The 20,277-nt window shown below is 41.3% G+C and overlaps 1 protein-coding gene across 1 annotated transcript in view; it reads left to right on the top strand.

The window, feature by feature from the left end:
- DNAJC1 (DnaJ heat shock protein family (Hsp40) member C1) overlaps positions 1-20,277 on the top strand; it is a 230,608-nt gene that overhangs the window by 207,750 nt on the left and 2,581 nt on the right. The window contains exons 10-11 of the mRNA XM_073629761.1: positions 9,866-9,914; positions 17,219-17,658. Of these exons, the coding sequence (XP_073485862.1) occupies positions 9,866-9,914; positions 17,219-17,658 (489 nt within the window). The remainder of the gene's footprint in view (positions 1-9,865; positions 9,915-17,218; positions 17,659-20,277) is intronic.

Below are 20,277 nucleotides of genomic sequence, written 5' to 3'. Positions count from 1 at the left end.
GCCACTCTGCCATAATGCCCCGACTGGTGGAGGGCTGCAGTGATGGTTGAATTTCTACAACTTTCTCCCATCTCCCAACTGCATCTCTGGAGCTCAGCCACAGTGATCTTTGGGTTCTTCTTTACCTCTCTCACCAAGGCTTTTCTCCCCCGATAGCTCAGTTTGGCCGGACGTCTGGTCATCCCAAACGTATTCCATTTAAGGATTATGGAGGCCACTGTGCTCTTAGGAACCTTAAGTGCAGCAGAAATTTTTTTGTAACCTTGGCCAGGTCTGTGCCTTGCCACAATTCTGTCTCTGGGCTCTTCAGGCAGTTCCTTTGACCTCATGATTCTCATTTGATCTGACATGCACTGTGAGCTGTAAGGTCTTATATAGACAGGTGTGTGACTTTCCTAATCAAGTCCAATCAGTATAATCAAACACAGCTGGACTCAAATGAAGGTGTAGAACCATCTCAAGGATGATCAGAAGAAATGGACAGCACCTGAGTTAAATATATGAGTGTCACAGCAAAGGGTCTGAATACTTAGGACCTTGTGATATTTCAGTTTTTCTTTTTCAATAAATATGCAAAAATGTCAACAATTCTGTGTTTTTCTGTCAATATGGGGTGCTGTGTGTACATTAATGAGGAAAAAAATGAACTTAAATGATTTTAGCAAATGGCTGCAATATAACAAAGAGTGAAAAATTTAAGGGGGTCTGAATACTTTCCGTCCCCTCTCTATTCACCCCCTTTGTTATGAAGCCCATAAAAAGCTCTGGTGCAACCAATTACCTTCAGAAGTCACATAATTATTGAAATGATGTCCCCCTGTGTGCAATCTAAGTGTCACATGATCTGTCATTACATATACACACCTTTTTAAAAGGCCCCAGAGGCTGCAACACATAAGCAAGAGGCACCACTAACCAAACACTGACATGAAGACCAAGGAACTCTCCAAACAAGTAAGGGACAATGTTGTTGAGAAGTACAAGTCAGGGTTAGGTTATAAAAAAATATCCAAATCTTTGATGATCCCTAGGAGCACCATCAAATCTATCATAATCAAATGGAAAGAACATGGCACAACAGCAAACCTGCCAAGAGACGGCTGCACACCAAAACTCACAGACCGGGCAAGGAGGGCATTAATCAGAGAGGCGGCGCAGAGACCTAAGATAACCCTGGAGGAGCTGCAGAGTTCCACAACAGAGACTGGAGTATCTGTACATAGGACGACAATAAGCCGTACGCTCCATAGAGTTGGAATTTTTGGCAGAGTGACCAGAAAAAAGCCATTACTTTCAGCAAAAAACAAAATGGCACGTTTTGAGTTTGCAAAAAGGCATGTGGGAGACTCCCAAAATGTATGGAGGAAGGTGCTCTGGTCTGATTAGACTAAAATTTAACTTTTTGGCCATCGAAGAAAACACTATGTCTGGCGCAAACTCAACACATCACATCACCCAAAGAACACCATCTCCACAGTGAAACATGGTGGTGGCAGCATCATGCTGTGGGGATGTTTTTCAGCAGTCGGGACTGGGAAACTGGTCAGAGTTGAGGGAAAGATGGATGGTGCTAAATACAGGGATATTCTTGAGCAAAACCTGTACCACTCTGTGTGTGATTTGAGGGTAGGACGGAGGTTCACCTTCCAGCAGGACAATGACCTCAAACACACTGCTAAAGCAACACTTGAGTGGTTTAAGGGGAAACATGTAAATGTGTAAATGGCCTAGTCAAAGGCCAGACCTCAATCCAAAAGAAAATCTGTGGTCAGACTTAAAGATTGCTGTTCACAAGCGCAAACCATCCAACTTGAAGGAGCTGGAGCATTTTTGCAAGGAGGAATACACGAAAATCCCAGTGGTAAGATGTGGCAAGTTCATAGAGACTTATCCAAAGCGACTTGGAGCTGTGATAGCCGCAAAAGGTGGCTCTACAAAGTATTGACTTTAGGGCGGTGAATAGTTATGCACATTGACTTTTTCTGTTATTTTGTCCTATTTGTTGTTTGCTTCACAATAAAAAATACATCTTCAAAGTTGTGGGCATGTTCTGTAAATTAAGTGATGCAAATCCTCAATGTTAATTCCAGGTTGTGAGGCAACAAAACACGAAAAATGCCAAGAGAGGTGAATACTTTTGCAAGGCACTGTATACACAAGTTACTTTCATTATTTATTTTTTTTCTATTGAATTATATTACATTATGTGTAAGAAATCACAGTTAAGTATATCAACGTGTACAGTATATTCAGTGTTAATAATATAATTTTATAACATATTTCAAGGCATAAACAGTTGTGAAAACAGCATTTTAATGCAGTCTCTCCATTCGGTTCTGTTCACCACTATATAACGAATACACAGAAAAAGAATATGTTTGATTGTAAAGTAGAACTAGCAAAAATTTAAATGAAAAACCCATTAAAAGATAAAATAACAAGCAATATTTGCCTTCAATTTAGAGATTTCCCGCACTGTATTATTTTCTACTGCTAGATGACCTGGGTCTGATGGCCAGCATCATTCAACTCACTTTCTCTGAGCCCAGGTCGTCCTGGGTCTACCCCAGCATCTGACTGAAAGGTGAAAGGAGATGCAGCACAGTGATGAGCTCATCTGTCTGACATTCTGCTTTCTCCTCCTATCAGCAAGCTTCTTGTCAGTACATGAACGGATTAACTGCTTGTGCTGCTTCTTCCTCACACACTCCAGCCCTGCTGTATCAGGGACTGCAAAAGGCTGATTCACTTGTCAAATTCAGCTACTTAGAGGCTCTGCTACAAGATGACACACTACCCAAGGCACCATAATTTATAAACAGCTGTTGACTGACACGAACAAGGTCCTGTTGTCCTGCAGAAGTGCCTGGTGTATTGATTTCTCACAAATGGATGGAGACGATTGGGACGATATGTGGGATACTCCTTTTACTAGGCTCAGCAAGAGATCATCTTATACAGTATAAAATCCTTCATAGGGCTTCAAACAGGCGAAACCTGCTTAAGTATACTATGAAAATATCATCTTCAGCTTGAAAGTTGGTGCTTTGGCGCTCCCTCTCCATGCTATTGGACCTCAAATCTGATGGACACCTCACTAAGCAATCAGCAAGGCATAGAAGGACAGAGCTGGTGGTCAAAATTCCAACTTTCTATAATCGAGCGCTTTGGGTTTTCGGGGTTCTGCCAGCTGTTGGCGGCACCGACAGGCACGCTTCTTTTACTGACAGTTTGTAACCAACTGGTTACTGCAGTTTTCACTCAGTGCTGCTGCTCCGGTGACACTGATGTACAGAGCAATATGATTATAATTACGTGATCTTACAGTGCCCACACACACACTTCGCACGGGTAAAATGTTTACATTTCTAATTTATAGCTTTCACCAGATGACTTTTGTAACCACAAAGGTTACTTAAATTGTAAAAATAACAGGAAACACAAACTGTCTGAAATGCAAAACAGGCCATAATGTGATTATTAGCTGCAGGTTTTTTAAATTAAAGGCCACAAATTCTCGGATTTCATACTTGTGAAGCGGTATGGCTCTTTGGCCCGGGAGGATGTAAACCAACTCGGCGTCTCTCTGTGGTTACTAATCTCCTGCATTCAGGTTGCGATAACAGACTGATAGGGGATTTGCCGGCTGCCTGGAAAAGGGCTCAGGTAGGCAGCAAAACAACAGACAGGTGGATAGATTTAAAGCAACTTTCTTAATTACTGAGCTGCCTCGCCATACGAGCAGTGGTGCCCGGCTCAGATAAATCGTTCCTCCTGCCGCCAGAGAGAAATAGTAGAAGTTAATTTAAGGAAAAACTAAGCCCTTCTCAGGTTGAACCTTTTAGAAGAAAGAAATAGGATTCTGGCCTCAGGCTCCTTCCAGAAGCTTCAACCCACGTCATCCATGTTGGGGTTTTAAAGTGACACTAAACTCTTGTTTAAAAAAAAATTCTGTTCAAATCTGTATTCTTAACTCAAAAAAGTACCTGCTATTGCTCTGTCATCTCCAAATCCCTTTTTTTTGCTGCTGTGATCCAACTTCCTGTTAGAGGGTGCTACGTTCCTTCTCCTTGTTTCCACTGTATGTAGGAATGTAGCCACCCTCTCTTGCTTGTTCCTAGGATGGACTATGGAATATGTAATGAGCATAGAGCAATGCACATGACCACATCTAACATGCGCTGCTCAGAGATTGAGAAGCTCACGGAGCACTTTACAAGAAGCCAGAAAGTAGATGACAGACTTATTAGGTAGTGGAAGTCTATAGATTATTTTTGGAGCATAAGAATATTGTTTAGTGTCAGCCATGTTGTGTTTTATTCATGAAAAACTGTTTCTTGCCTGTAGCAGCCACTTGCACGCTTCCTTTCAATACATTATTTTTCTGTTTCAACCCATTTTTTTTGTTCAGTTTTAACAAGTAGCTAACATGCTATAGTTCTGCCCACACAGGGGCTAGCATTGACAGTTGTAACAAGGGTTAGCTTTCAAAGATAGCCAAAAATGAGGCAATGTAAATATGAAGGAAAAAACAAGAACTGACACAACAGCAGAAAAATGGGCCTTTTCATAAAGCCATGAGGACCAAGGGGTCTTGGGGAGGTTCTCTTCAACAACAGGGCATCCCCTGGGTCTGCCAATATCCATGCAGTGATGCAATATACAGTCTATGCAGATCTAAAGGAAAGGCAGGTCAGAAAGCAGAAGGAAGTTAGACAGAAAAGTGGCGCGAAAAAGAAAGAATGCACACCTGGCAGGTAGGGAGCCAGGGAAGGTATAAGGGAAACTAGATGAGAAGGGGGGCCCGGAGGTTAGAGGCCGAGACAATATCCTGCTTTTTACTGGAACTTGAGAAGATTGACTGATCACTGTTTGCTGCAAGACCTTAGTTTTTTTGTATAAGACTCCTTACGTTGCAACTAGTGAGTTGTTTTTATTTTATTGTAGTGTATCAGTTGGTTTGTGCATTGTGAAAATGGCATTCATTTTATGTTTTTCTGTGACAGAATAACAAAAAAACAACCCCACACCATTTTAAAAGTGGTTCCAAAGATCACTCACTTATGCATCATTAATTCCTGGTTTATGATGGTTTAAATGGTTCAAGGTCTTCAGAAAAACATTTTTGGAGCATGGACTGGGATAGAGCTGGGGTTGAGTAAGAACAGCTTTTCTCAACCGGGGTTCTGTAAAATCCCAGAGTTCCTCCAGAAGTCACTAGGTGTTCCTTGAGTACTGAGTGGTTTCTGCCTTTCAGATAAGTAACTTTTGTCACCATTGATCACCACTATAAGTGGGCATTTCTCCATTGACCACCAATGGGAAGGAACAACAATTTTCATTGTCTCATTGTCATCATTTCTTTTCTGGCCATTATTTATTTTCTTTGATTTCATTGTTATCACTGAACATAGTTTTGTTGCCCTGGGTGACAAATGCGCTAAATGCGGTGGTTTCCTTTTCTTTTTTTTTTTTCTTTTTTTTTATTCATTCTTATATCTCAACTTACCCTTCACTAGAGATAGGCTTGGGCTTGTTCTCATGCTCTTCCGAACCCACATGGCCAAGCCTGCCAAGAAACTGTCACCTGCAATGCAGCAACGAATCCGCCCGAGCATTTGAAAAACAAACATGTTCTAATTAAGTTCTACCAGTGTATTACCAGCTTTAGAACTGATTCTTATTGCTGGTATCTTTGTTGGGGAGATTTTCCTTCACTTCCTGTCTCAGAGACTTTGCAGGAAATAGGAGGAAACCTTCCCGAATTGGGGGGGGAATCTTTGTTTTTTTTTTTTGTTTTTTTTTTAGCAGTTGTCCCCAGGTGCCCCACTGGGTTAATAGGACTGAAATTGAGGAGGAACACAGCAATAAAGCCATGATAAAGTCGTTGCGCCCCCCTCCCCCCCCAAGTCATTAAAAAAAAAAACAGAACATTGTTACCCTCTACCAGGAAGTGCCTGAACAAGGACCTTCATGGTGGATTCACCAGGCAATATTTTAATGAAAGCTAAGTCTAAATCACATAACCTGGAAGTCTATTGAGGGACACAGGATAGTAGTAATTTTTGGACATATGGGTTATACTGATGCCTACAGAAGGTTTGGACAAGGTCAAACAAAGCCAGCCCACGTCACACCTCAGTTTTGTAAGCAAGCAATACAATAATACCTCTGTCACTCAATAGATTTCAAGAAACATTTTATGGTAAATACAAAAATACTTTTTTTCCTCATCGTCCATTGAGGGACAAAGAATAGTAGTAAATCTAGGAAATGTAGGATGTCTAAGTGAGGGGTGGTGGGCAAAAGCCATTGAGCAAACCTACAGGTGAGGAATCTTACCACAAAAGTAGGAGAAAGTATCAATGCCTGGACTAGGGCTTCATGGAGAAGAGTCAACCTATCCTAGAATAGTCAGTATCAAGGGAATTACATTGAGGATCAACCTGGTGTTCCAGGCTAGGACAGATAAATCCAGATAGGAAAACTAGAACCTAAGGGAGCAATGACAATGATGTTTTCCCTACCCTCACTCGATCTGCTTTTGGACGTCCAACATGGAGTTCTGCTGTAAGGCTGAACTCCCAGGTATGATCTAAATAGCCTTGCTACATTGGTCCAGCTTGGTGCAATGTAAGCATGCATTAATCATATCTGAGAAGCTCATTTGGAATCTGACAATCACTGCAGTAGTCTTCCGGGTCTTGTGCCCAGTGGTTTCCCCTCTTCACACTGACAACTATGGGGCACTTGCTTGGCATTGCTGCCAGGAATTGAGGGTGTTCTCTGATTGGATGGGGTGGAGATTGTGACTTTACCAACCCTCCTCTCTAACTCGTCCAATCAGGGAACGCCTTGTATTCACTGAAAAAAAATACAAGGCATTATTTGAATGGCAGCAGCGTCGAGCACCCCCTATGATCAGAATACAGCAATCACTGCTTTTTCCGCTTCCCCAGTGGAGAATATGTATACTTATGGGCCAATGTAACTGTGCTATTGGGATTATATCTGTAGTTCAGCTTTAAGACATCATTAGCTTATGGTTTTCCTTAGCCTGGGAATGTGTCCATCTGTCTGTGGTCAGGGCATCAGATTATCAGCAGCTCAGTTGCTGGCTCTGATGAGAATGGTTCAGGTTTCTCTTAGAAGGTCTATATAAGTGAATAAAATAATTGTGATGCAGTTATCAGCCAAACTTATGTGGACAAACAGGCAGAAAACAAAAGATTGCAGTTTCCTTAGGGAAATGACTGGAATCACACCAAACCTAGATGCTGAAGGTTGCATCTTTTTAATGCAGTAAATGTGACTTTCATCAAACATTTACTGGTAATGAACTATCGTCAATAAACACATGCGCCTAGGAGATTCACCTGCAGAGACCTGTTTGGTCAATGCCCCTTTAATTAAATATGCCCCTTAGTGTTGGCAGTCAGTACAATTTTCTTTCAATGGACTGTTAAAAAATGTAACTTTAGAACTCTTTCAGCCCAAAGTGCACATGAAGCACATACATGTTGGTGTGCGTTGTGTAGGGGCAGTGTGATACATTGTTAGAATGTATCCCGCTATTTATTTATTTTTTTACTTGTCACAAATTGACGCTTTATTTAATTCAGCCTAGTTGGGTGCATTGTGCTGCAGAAAAATGCAAATGTGCTGCATTTTTGCAATGCACCTTGATGCAGCATTATGCCGCTTTCTATGATTTTGTTGAGTCTTTGCTGATCAACCCAGCACATAGTGTGAATGAGCCCTTAGTTTTATTATAGTCCCTAGTTAATGATTTGATTTACTGTTATTTCTTATTACACGCACACACACGGCAAGGCATTTGCTACTAACTGTTTTTAACACATCTATTTGTCTTGTGTAGAATCCGGCTGACCCTTGAGCTGTCACATCTGCCCACCCTCATTCAGCACCAGCTTGGCGGGCGGCCAGCACCTGTGCTGTTATTGAGATACAGTTGATTCTAGGACATCGTTAACCGTAGGGGTACATCCGCATGGGCTTGCTGCCCATGTGTAGGAACACACTGGGGGGGTGCAGGGTGGCGTAAGTATCCTACTCCCGAGTCTAGGAAGCACCAAAAGATGTTGGGATATTGCAGCAACTGTTTTTTTTTCTACAAACAGAATGAGCTGGAGTTAGTTTAAGTACTTTCAAATCTCTTTAGGACCCATTTAAAGTACTCTAGTTTAAATGGAAACCTTTATAACTTTCTAATGACAGAACTGCCTAGAAATCTGAATAGAGCCTATTAATTTTGTTTCAGTTTCTGAAGCTGGGACAGCTGATGTTATGCAAATGAGCCAATTTAAAGCAGACTCCCCGAATAATTTCTTGTCTGTGCCTGGCCTGCTATAAGATCGTTGGGACTCAGTGGGAGGTCTGGAGCGCGTGTGCCCCATCCTCCCAGATGTATCACAATTGGCACATTACATTTTTTATTTTTCCATACACAGGTTCTTTGACTGTTTTTTTTTGGGGGGGGGGAGGACTTTAGGCGGACTCCTTTATAGGACTTATTTTCTTGTAGAATGCATAGCTTTCTTGTTTCATACATTGACTCACACACAACTGAGAGGGATCCCCTGAAAAATTGTTGTCCTTTAGATCTGCCACACGGGCCAAGTGTCGGGCGACATCAGCCGGTTCAATAAAAACCAGCCGACATTTGCCCCTTGTGTATGGCAGCCAGTCCAACAGAAGCCGGCCGTTTTGTCGGACAAGCATGCTGGAAAAGCAGTGGCCAACTGGCTCCCGAACAGCTCAGCAGCTAAGATTGAGGTACTAACATCGAATCGTTGGCCCCGACCTAAGCTGTCAGATTTTTTTCGTTCAATCCTCTGATAGTCTGTACCAGGCTTTACTATTGAAATGGAAACAATGATTGATGAGATTTAAAGTGATACTGAGGTCTCTTTTTTTATGTTAAAAATAACAAACATGTTATACTTACCTGCTCTGTGCAAAGATTTTGCACAGAGCAGCCCCGATTCTCCTCTTCTTGGGCCTCGCTTCCGTGCTTCTGGCCCCTCCCTCCTGTTGAGTGCCCCCACAGCAAGCAGCTTGCTATGGGGGCTCCTGAGCCGAGATCTAAATGGACCTCAGGTAAGTATTAGGGGGGCTGCTGCACACACAAGGCTTTTTATCTTAATGCATTAAGATAAAAAAAACCTTCTGACTTTACAACCCCTTTAACCTGGCCATGCATGGCTTGAATTTTAGCCTGCAGAATCAGCGAAATTCGAGCCATGGGTGGCCCAGTTGGCACCACCTGGCTTGACAAACCAAATCAAAGGATCCAGTTGCCGAACAATCCGATACAGTCACTGTTCGAGTATAATGATAGGGTGCTGTAGCTGCCTGCATACAATAGCCCATACGGAAGATTCTATTAGATTCCCTTGATTATGCTCACAGGCTGAACAGGAGAGATCTTTGTGTATATGCCTAGTCTTAAGCTGTCCATGCACTGGCTGAAATTCCACTTGTTCAGCCTGAAATTTCAATTAGTGTGCACCTGTCCCCACTCAACATAAGTAAACGGACATGTTGGAAATGTTTTCTCAATCAGCTGCTGCTGCCAATGATCAGTATATTTTGAAAGATGTGGATGCTACTGTCAGAATACATTGTCCCAGCGGGGGTATTCCTCCATCCACCTTGTGTGTATGGCCAGCTTTACTTTGCAAAGACATGGAATACTCCTGGTCATTAGGGGGTTAAAGGTGTACCTTTATTAAGCAATAGCCTATATACATGTACACCTGTGCTTTAAGTAGTATTTAGACATTGTATTGAATAAAATTATTGTTTACTAATTTTTTTTTAATATTTTTATGTTTGTGTGCAGGTAACCGCAAAAGCAAAACAAGCTAAGGATTTTGTTTCTCACAACTCAGGTATATATATTTTATATTGCTAAAATATTACAAATTAATTCTTTAAATCCAGAAGATACTGTATAAGGAATATTCTACTTGTAAAATGTTGGAATATTATTGCTGAGTGAAAGAAAAAAAACTGAGCTATTAAAAATACAATACGCTAAGCTGCGACTAAAGGTGTTATACGACATTACACAGAAATAAAAAACAAGAAAGTCGCGGTGAATGGTGTAAATCGTGAGACAATGTGGTAAATGCTCAAAATAGTGGATGCCAAAAGGCCATACTAGGTAAACCTGAAATTGAGCAGATCTACTAAGAGATACACAAAAGTGAATTAGTAACCACACTAGATAATAAAACTCAAAAAACGAAATAATGCATACATAAATAAATTGAGAATAAAAAATAATCAATAAAGAAACAGTGTTCGTGAATTAAATCCAGTAACTAAATGAAAAAAAGTCCATAGTGAAAGGAAAAATATAAACCATCGCATGAAAATAAGTCCATAGAAAACTGGTGAATCCAAATAGTGATGTGCTAAAGGGTTCCACACATAAAGTGACAAGTGAAAAATTGCCTCCACCACAGAGAAGACTGACGCTTACCAGAACTAGGTGGTCCCTAGTTACAGGGGACCAAACAGAGCGGATGGCTGTAACCCCAGCCCGGGATCTCACTGGCATACAATGGACTCTTCATCCTCAACAGAAGCGGTCCGCAGATGGATCGATTGGATGGGGCAGTATGTTCACCATGAAAACAACAGAAGCCTCACATAGCATAAAATCTTTTACATTTATTCGTAATTAAAGTGACAAATGGAAACTTACAAGAAGGCAGACAAAGGTGGGCATGGTAAGCATAAAAGAACGAGCCAGCCGGCTTCAAACAGCCCGTAGCTTCTGGGATTGGACGTGTAGCGGTTGCGTCAGAGCGTAGCTCCTCCTCCCCAACCACTACACGTCCAGTCCCGGAAGCTACAGGCTGTTTGAAGCCGGCCGGCTCGTTCTTTTATGCTTACCATGCCCACCTTTGTCTGCCTTCTTGTAAGTTTCCATTTGTCACTTTAATTACGAATAAATGTAAAAGATTTTGAGCTAAATTTTGGTCTCATCACTCCAAATGACTTTGTGCCAGAAGATTTGAGCGTATTGTAAGCGGGATACTTTGTGGCATTTGCGTAGTAATGGCTTTCTTCTGGCGACTCGACCATACAGCCCATCTTTCTTCAAGTGCCTCCTTATTGTGCATCTTGAAACAGCCACACCACATGTTTTTAGAGAGTCCTGTATTTCACCTGAAGTTATTTGTGGGTTTAGTTGGTCTACCTGACCGTGGTTTGGTTTCAACAGAGCCGCTCATTTTCCACTTCTTGATTAGCGTTTGAACACTGCTGATTTACATTCTCAATTCCTTGGATATCTTTTTATTATCCCTTTTCTGTTTTATACAGTTCAACTACCCTTTCCTGCAGATCCTTTGACAATTCTTTTGTTTTCCCAATGACTCAGAATCCAGAAACGATAGTGCAGCACTGGATGAAAGATGTTAAGGTCTGTCAGGAGTCCAGAAACTCATTGACCTTTTTATACACACACTATATAACAAGCAAACAGATCACAGGTGGTTATCTTTAATAGCCATTCAAACCCCTTTGTGTCAACTTGTGTGCATGTTATCAGGCCAAAATCACCAGGGTATGTAAACTTTACTCTTTTCAAACGAAAGTAAATTTCATTTGGAAATCAAGGTCCTAGAGTCTGGAGGAAGAGTGGTGACGCACAGAATCCAAGTTGCATGAGGTCCAGTGTGAAGTTTCCACAGTCAGTGATGATTTGGGTGCCATGTCATCATGCCTCCCTCTGCTGACCAGCTTTATGGAGATGCTGATTTCATTTTCCAGCAGGACTTGGCACCTGCCCACACTGCCAAAAGTACCAATACCTGGTTTATTGATCATGGTATCACTGTGCTTGATTGGCCAGCAAATCACCTGACCTAAACCCCATAGAGAATCTGTGGGGTATTGTCAAGAGGAAGATGAGACAACCCAGACCCAACAATGCAAACGAGCTGAAGGCCGCTATCAAAGCAACATGGGCTTCCATAACACCTCAGCAGTGCCACCGGCTGATTGCCTCCATGCCATGCAGCAGTGATGCAGTAATTCATGCAAAAGGAGCCCTAAGTATTGAGTGCACACTATACTGTACATAGAAATACTTCTCAGTAAGCCAACATTTCTGTATTTCTGTCACCAGGGTATGTAAACTTTTGACCAGGGTCATTTGGGTAGTTTCTGTTGCCATTGATTTAAAAAGAGTAAACACAGTTGATTGATAATAAATGGCCAAAACACTAACCATGAGTGAAAGAAAAGTATTTGTGTTATCATTAATATTCTCTGAAAAATGGCCAAGAAATCATAAATTCTGCCAGGGTGTGTAAACTTATGAGCACAACTGTATAGTATCCACGCTATGGTAATATGGTGTGACCCTTTTGTGTTACCTTAATCAATAATGAATGATCGTAAAAAGTGAAAATTGAGAAATACAAGTGTATCCCAAAAAATCTGAATATCACCAAAAAGTTAATTTATTTCAGTAATCCAATTCAAAAAGTGAATCTCATATATTATATAGATGTGTTACACACAGAGTGATCTATTTCAAGCATTTCTTTCTTTTAATTTTGATGATTATGGCTTACAGCCAAACCCAAAATTCAGTAGCTCAGAAAATTAAAATATTACATAAGACCAATTTAAAAGAAAAGGTTTTTAATACAGAAATGTTGGCTTACTGAGAAGTATTTCTATGTACAGTATAGTATGCACTCAATACTTAGTTAGGGCTCCTTTTGCATTAATTACAGCATCAGTGCTGCATGGCATGGAGGCAATCAGCCGGTGGCACGGCTGAGGTGTTATGGAAGCCCATGTTGCTTTGATAGCGGCCTTCAGCTCGTCTGCATTGTTGGGTCTGGGTTGTCTCATCTTCTTCTTGACAATACCCCACAGATTCTCTATGGGGTTTAGGTCAGGTGAGTTTGCTGGCCAATCAAGCACAGTGATACCATGATCAATAAACCAGGTATTGGTACTTTTGGCAGTGTGGGCAGGTGCCAAGTCCTGCTGGAAAATGAAATCAGCATCTCCATAAAGCTGGTCAGCAGAGGGAAGCATGAAGTGCTCTAGAATTTCCTTCTAGAGGGCTGCACTGACTTTGGACTTGATAAAACACAGTGGACCAACACCAGCAGATGACATGGCACCCAAATCATCACTGACTGTGGAAACTTCACACTGGACCTCATGCAACTTGGATTCTGTGCCTCTCCACTCTTCCTCCAGACTCTAGGACCTTGATTTCCAAATGAAATTTACTTTCGCCTGAAAAGAGTACTTTGGATCACTGAGCAACAGTCCAGTCTTTTTTCTCCTTAGTCCAGGTAAGACGCTTCTGAAGTCATCTCTGGTTCAGGAGTGGCTTGACACAAGGAATGTGACAGTTGTAACCCATTTCCTGGTTATGTTTGTGGTGGCTCTTGAAGCACTGACACCAGTCGTAGTCCACTTCTTGTGAATCTCCCCAAAATTCTTGAGTGGTCTTTGCTTCACAATCCACTCAAGGCTGCTGTTATCCCTGTTGCTTGTGCACCTTTTTCTACCACACTTTTCCCTTCCACTCAACGTTCCATTAACATGCTTGGTTACAGCACTCTGTGAACAGCCAGCTTCTTTAGCAATGACCTTTTGTGACTTACCCTCCTTGTGGAGGTTGCCAGTGAATGTCTTCTGGACAACTGTCAAATCAGCAGTCTTCCCTATGATTGTGTAACCTACTGAACCAGACTGGGAGGCCCTTTAAAGACTCAGGAAATTTTTACAGGTGTTTTGCGTTAATTAACTGATTAGACACGATGAGTTTACAATATTCTAATTTTCTGAGATACTGAATGTTGGCTTTTCACTGGCTCTAAGCCACAATAATCAAAATAAAAGAAAGAAATGCTTGAAATATATCACTCTTTGTTTAAAAAAATCTATATAATATATGAGTTTCACTTTTTGAATTGAATTACAAAAATAAATGAACTTTTTGATGATAGTCTAATTTTTTGAGATGCACCTGTATCCGAGCCATAAACAAATATGATGAATAAATTCTGTAAACCTCTAAAATAAAAAAATTAGGGAGCTGCTGCTGTTGTGAAGGATATGAATAACCCTGCAGTAACAATTTTAAAATACTACAGCGCTGCTCGCTGCAATCTCTTAGCTTTACAATCTTATTGTGCATGCATACAATATAAGTCAATAAATAGTCCATAAGTGCAATTTACAAAGTGCAAAAGTCTCCTTTAAAAGTGCCGAATCCACAGTGCTGTGCTCCTCTGCTATGTCCTCACTCAAGAACAGTTGCTTAAGCGTCAAAAGGCATTTTGATATTGTCCCAAAATATTCTGATGTAGATAGCCCTCTTCCTTCTCTCCTCCTCCATTCCTCCACTATTTTAGCCGGACCAATATTATGTTTTCATGCCATAAAAATCACAGAAGAAATCTCAATCGCGTTATACCGTTTATGTTATTTAAAAGGTTAAAACAAATTACATGTATAAATAGCGTAGTAAACAGAGTATGTAAATTCGACCAGGATCGCTGCCTCGGCTTACATTCCAACAGCTGGAAGTGTCGTAATTTTACTTCCTCAGTTTATACCAATGACAAACTGTCTACAAAGCCAACGTGTTTCTGGGGCTGTAACTTCCCCTTGTCACCAGGACTTAAGAGAATGAAAGAATGTTTGCAGACTAGGTAATCAATGTATTATTTGATGTAATGAAAATCTTATGGGTTTGCATAGCATCCATCATCAGCTACTTCTGGCACCCGAAGAAAGCGTTGTCTTTGCAAACAGTTTGTCCTTGGAATAAACTTGAATTTTTGACTTGAATATTTCATTGTCGTGCTTCAATTCTAAATTCACTCATTCCAATCTAAACCTAAGGTGATCATGGAAATCCTTCAGTGGGGACACTTGTTCGAGTCACAACTAAGAGGGATTTTTCCCTCACTTCCTGTTGTGTCTCCAGGACAGGAAGTAAGGGAAACTGTCCCTAATGGGACTTAGCGAATAATGACCTGACAGAGCTTTTAACTTTACCAACAAAAGGTTTTGATTAGAGATACAATTCAAATGATTTGCGTTCATGCAGCTCTATAGTAATTTGTTGTCATTAAAAGAAAATTCCAGTTTTACAGAAAGAGATTATTGTGGGTAGGTGAAGGGACAGGTTTTCAGGTACACACCTGCATGGCCTCAGACTCCTCATTCACCTGGGCCTGCAGCAATCCCTATAGAGTTCAGTGGAGCCAAACTGCTCATATGTGGCTTGAATTTCAGACAACTTTTGTGAATTTTCAGAAATTCAAGCCATGGGCGGCCCTTCTAATACCACCCGGCTGAACAAACTTTGATTGAGAAATTAAAGGAGCTAGACCAAACAGTTACTTAGCTGCACAGTTTTAGTCACTGTTTGGGTGTTCTGACAGCTGTGGGTGCCAGCTCTCATAATACAATAACTGACACTGGGAGATTACTCCACCCATGATATCTACTTTGGATGGGTGGATCTTTGGTTGTCTCTCATTCAGCCGGCTGGAGTGAATGAGAGAAACCTTTACATAAATGGCTAGGTTTAATGAGGTTGTGCTGAGACTGGCTGCAGGTTCCTGCAGTGGCACTCACAAGGAATAAAGATAGGAGGCTTAAGCAGACCATACATTATTTTCTTTTCTTCAGCCACGAGTTGAGGGAAAGAAAATAGCTTAAAGTAGAAGTCCACCCTAACACTAAAATCCCTGCATCTACAGACATCCACGATCTAACACTAACCTATCTAACCCTGTAAAGAAGAAATCATTATACATAACTTTTTTGAAGCCGATCTGACCCGATCCCACGCTGAGCTGTCAGCCGCGGCTTCACTGTGTGGACGGGTGCAGAGGACACAGCCGACAAAGGAAGCCCCATAGTATCTCTATGGGTGACGTCACTCCCCATTCATTTCACAGCTGTTGTCGGCTGTGTCCTCTGCAGAACTTCCGCCGCTGGAGTCTGGATAGGATTGGCTTCAAAAGAGGTATGTATACTGATTTCTTCTTTACATGGCTAGATAGGTTAGTGTTATATTGTGGATGTCTGTAAATGCAGGAATTTTAGTGTTAGGGTAGACTTACACTTTAATTCCCCCATTAACACAGTCAGTGTTCATGGGGGAACTGAGCAATTATTTTCCTTCAACCCATGGAAAGAAAATTACATAATGTATGACCTGCCTAAGCCTTCTAACCGCAACCCCTCCCATGGAGCTAAATTATTCTGATGGCAGGAGGTTTCCCTGCCGTCAGAATACAATGATCACAGCTTGCGGATATAGCCACCGGCAGTAATTGAACAGAAAAAACTGACAGGCTGGTTGTACTGAAGTCAGTTGAGGGAATAACTTCTTGCCCATAGATGGATCGAAATTCAGCCGGGTTCTGCTGAACTGGCAGGATATCAATAAGTCTATGACCAGCTTTAAGGTCCATACACACGATCATAAAATCATACGAAAAATACCGCTAGTCGGCTCGTTAGTACACAGTTTTCGAGAGCCGAACACAACAGTTCATCTGATTATTATCCGATCGGACATGCACGGAAATTTTCCTCGTACGATACCAGATCGCACGATTTTCGTTTTAATCAGTAGAGTTGTTGTTCGAAAATACAATACAAATACACTACAACACATTACATCATTTCCAGATTTTTATTCGTACGAGAATTTTCATAACTTTAGTAAACTCTTCATTTTCGGAATGAGATCAGCATACAAAAAAAAACAAAAAACGGACGATCATTCATCCGATAATCTCATCGTGTGTACCAGGAATTCGGGTCATACAGATGAGCATTCTATCTCTGTGTACTAAAATTTTCCCTCCAAAGTCCTGTGATCCTCCATTTTTTTTTTTTTTTTTCTAAAACTGGTCGAATGTAAAACAAGAAATAGAAGTTGGCATTTACCTCCTTTTCTTGCAATTGGAGAACATCTATTTTTTTCTTCAGTGCCTTGCTCCCTTATTAATGAACTGCTCTCTGCAACCTGGAGATAGATGGCAATAAAACAAAGGATCTAACCTTTCTTCTCTCTATGTAAGACCAAACGCCGTGCGGAATTCAATTTTAAAGGCTATGCTATTGATTATGGAAATCTGTTGTGTTTTTATACAGTTAATAATGGCGTTATTCTTTACAGGTACAGTTCGATTAGGTGATCTAAAATGCACGCTAAAGACGAATGTGACATTACCAGACAGCATAATCACACAGCGGGAGGACGAGGAGCCTGTCGATGAGGAACGGGACTTGTCTGCTGCTCACAGTGAAGGGCTTGTGACAGCGACACGAGCTCGCAGGAGGAAGACCACAAAACCTACAGAGACAGCGACGTCTCCAAAAGAAGAAATGGAGGAAAGGGTCAAGAGCAGGCGGCAGAGAGACTTTGACGTGGAACAGGAGGCCGACATGCTCGAGGACAGTGACGAGGAGAGCAGGAAAAAGGAACGGGCCCGAGTATTAGAAGAGCTATGGACACAAAACCATCAGAAGCTTCTGGAGCTGGCACTACAGCAGTATCCGAAGGGAACAGCAGAGCGTTGGGATAAAATAGCCAAATGTGTTCCTGGCAAATCCAAGGTGAGAACAATTTTTTCTACTTTTTGGTAGTAATAGGATACCTTATTTTATCACCATCGTCCCCTTGCAGGTGTCATGTGGAACAAGGTTGGCTCAGATTTTCTTTGGGCAAGTTGTGGAATCTTTTAGGCTCTGAGTGGTGTTCCTTGATCAGCTAAGAAGTAAGATCTGATTAGTATGTTCTGGGACTACTGCCACCTGGACAGGCCTAGTACAGCTCCTGGGGGCGTATACTTGTAAAATGCTTTAAGTATATATTATTTTTAGATTTGGATAGAGTAGGGAAGGGTTAAACCCCTGTCATTTTTTATTTTTCCCCACTGGGAAGAATTTACTTTTCTTCCTGCCCTGGGGACACAACAAGAAGTGAGGAATTCTCCCCAACATCAGGGGACTTTCCCAGTTGACATTGGAAAAGGTGTCCCAAATGGAAAATTCCACTTAACTGTTATGGTAACAACCCTGTGGGATTTCGCATCACATTCTCTTGTTACCAGGGCAAATAGAGAGAGTCAATCTCAGATGCAGAGACAGCAATTAAATTCCTAACAGAGGTTGTAATCCTTACTCACTCCATCTGATACTCAAGAAAAGCTTTAGCTACATTTTTAAACCATGTCAGCTAGCAACTTTCAGTTCAGAGGAGCAATAGTTCTCCTCTAGGGTGCTTCTGGGCCATCACACTTTCCCGGGCATTTAGCATCCCTATCACCACCTTTGGACATTCTCAATTTTTGTGTTCCTCCTAATGTAAGTGTTGTGTTATTAGTTCTTTTTTTTCCAAGATACTTACTGACCCTTTCCTTAGCCCAAGTAAAATGATGATTTAACTCTGCTGCTCCCCAGTAGCATGTACTCATCTTAAAATTGGCATACACATTGATAATTGTTCAAGTGTTCAAAATTGATCACCAAAACTGCAAAAAAAGCCCAACTCTATCCAAAAAAAACCCAGATATTTTGGCTACAGTCTGGACTTTGGTGGATAATCAGACAATCAAATGAAAGGGATTTCCATATTGATCCTCGGTTTCCATTTACCATGGCATGCTGGTAGGGTGGCTTTCAGCAGGGGGAAAACCCTCTCTGTAAACATTAGAGTGTCTAAACTCACCACTGTGTGGGTAAAGGAGAAGTGAGGAGAGTGGCATTTTAGGGACCATTGTACCACTCCAAAAATGTGCTGCTTTCCATTTATTGAGGGGAAAAACTTAATTTCTTTTCCTTTCCTTCCCTTCCCAAATGCAAGTTCACATTTTTTAAACAGAAAACTATACATTTTTAATTTTTAGTGTATCTGTAGCCATTTGTTCCACTTTTGGATAGAGAAGGGAAGGGTTAGACTCCTTGTTGGGCTCCATTATTGAGATTTCCCCTCACTTTCTGTTCTAGGTACATTTTACCAAAAAGGGCCTAAAGAAAAATCTGCAACAGGGACACCAACATTAATAAAATGTTGACAAAGTTTTACTTATTTTAGACTGGGCGGAGGAAACCACGCATTCGTCTAAGGCTCGCCACTTCCTAAATATCTTGCGGGACAATTTTATGGGTCAGATGGTAGACGCACCAACTAGAAACAAAGCGTTACTAGATCTACTGATTACCAACAATACAGACCTGATCACGTATGTGGAAATACGGGGCAATTTAGGAAACAGTGATCACAGGTCAATTGGCTTCAGTATAAATCACACAAATAGGAAACATAAGGGGAATACAAAGACACTGAATTTCAAGAGTCAACTTCCCTAAACTACGAACCTTGTTAGAAGATATAAATTGAGATAAAATCTTAGGAACAAAGAACACGGAGGAGAGATGGGTTTGCTTTAAGCATATTAAATAAGGGCATTAGCCAGTGCATCCCATTGGGAAATAAATTTAAAAGAGAGAACAAAAGTTCAGTTCAATCTCTGTATTTGCGGTTGACACTAAGCTAAGCAGGGCAATAACTTCTCCGTAGGATGTGGAAACCTTGCAAGAAGATCTGAAAAAATTAATGGGGTGGGCAACTACATGGCAAATGAGGTTTAATGTAGAAAAATGTAAAATAATGCATTTGGGTGGCAAAAATATGAATGCAGTCTATACACTGGGGGGAGAACCTCTGGGGGAATCTAGGATAGAAAAGGACCTGGGGGTCCTAGTAGATGACAGGCTCAGCAATGGCATGCAATGCCAAGCTGCTGCTAACAAAGCAAACAGAATATTGGCATGCATTAAAAAGGGGATAAAATGATAATTGTCCCGCTCTACAAGACTCTGGTCCAGCCGCACCTGGAGTATGCTGTCCAGTTCTGGGCACCAGTCCTCAAGGAAGGATGTACTGGAAATGGAGCGAGTACAAAGAAGGGCAACAAAGCTGATAAAGGGTCTGGAGGATATTAGTTATAAAGAAAGGTTGCGAGCACTGAACTTATTCTTTTTGGAGAAGAGACGCTTGAGAGGGGATATGATTTTAATTTACATATACCATACTGGTGACCCCACAATAGGGATAAAACTGTTTTGCGGAAGGGAGTTTAATAAGAGACGTGACCACTCACTAAAATTAGAAGAAAGGAGGTTTAACCTTAAACTGCGTAGAGGGTTCTTTACTGTAAGAACGGGAAGGAT

This window comes from Aquarana catesbeiana, linkage group LG05 (assembly GCF_042186555.1).
Source record: "Aquarana catesbeiana isolate 2022-GZ linkage group LG05, ASM4218655v1, whole genome shotgun sequence".
NCBI classification, from domain to species: Eukaryota; Metazoa; Chordata; class Amphibia; order Anura; family Ranidae; genus Aquarana; species Aquarana catesbeiana.
This window is presented reverse-complemented; position numbering and strand designations above follow the sequence as displayed.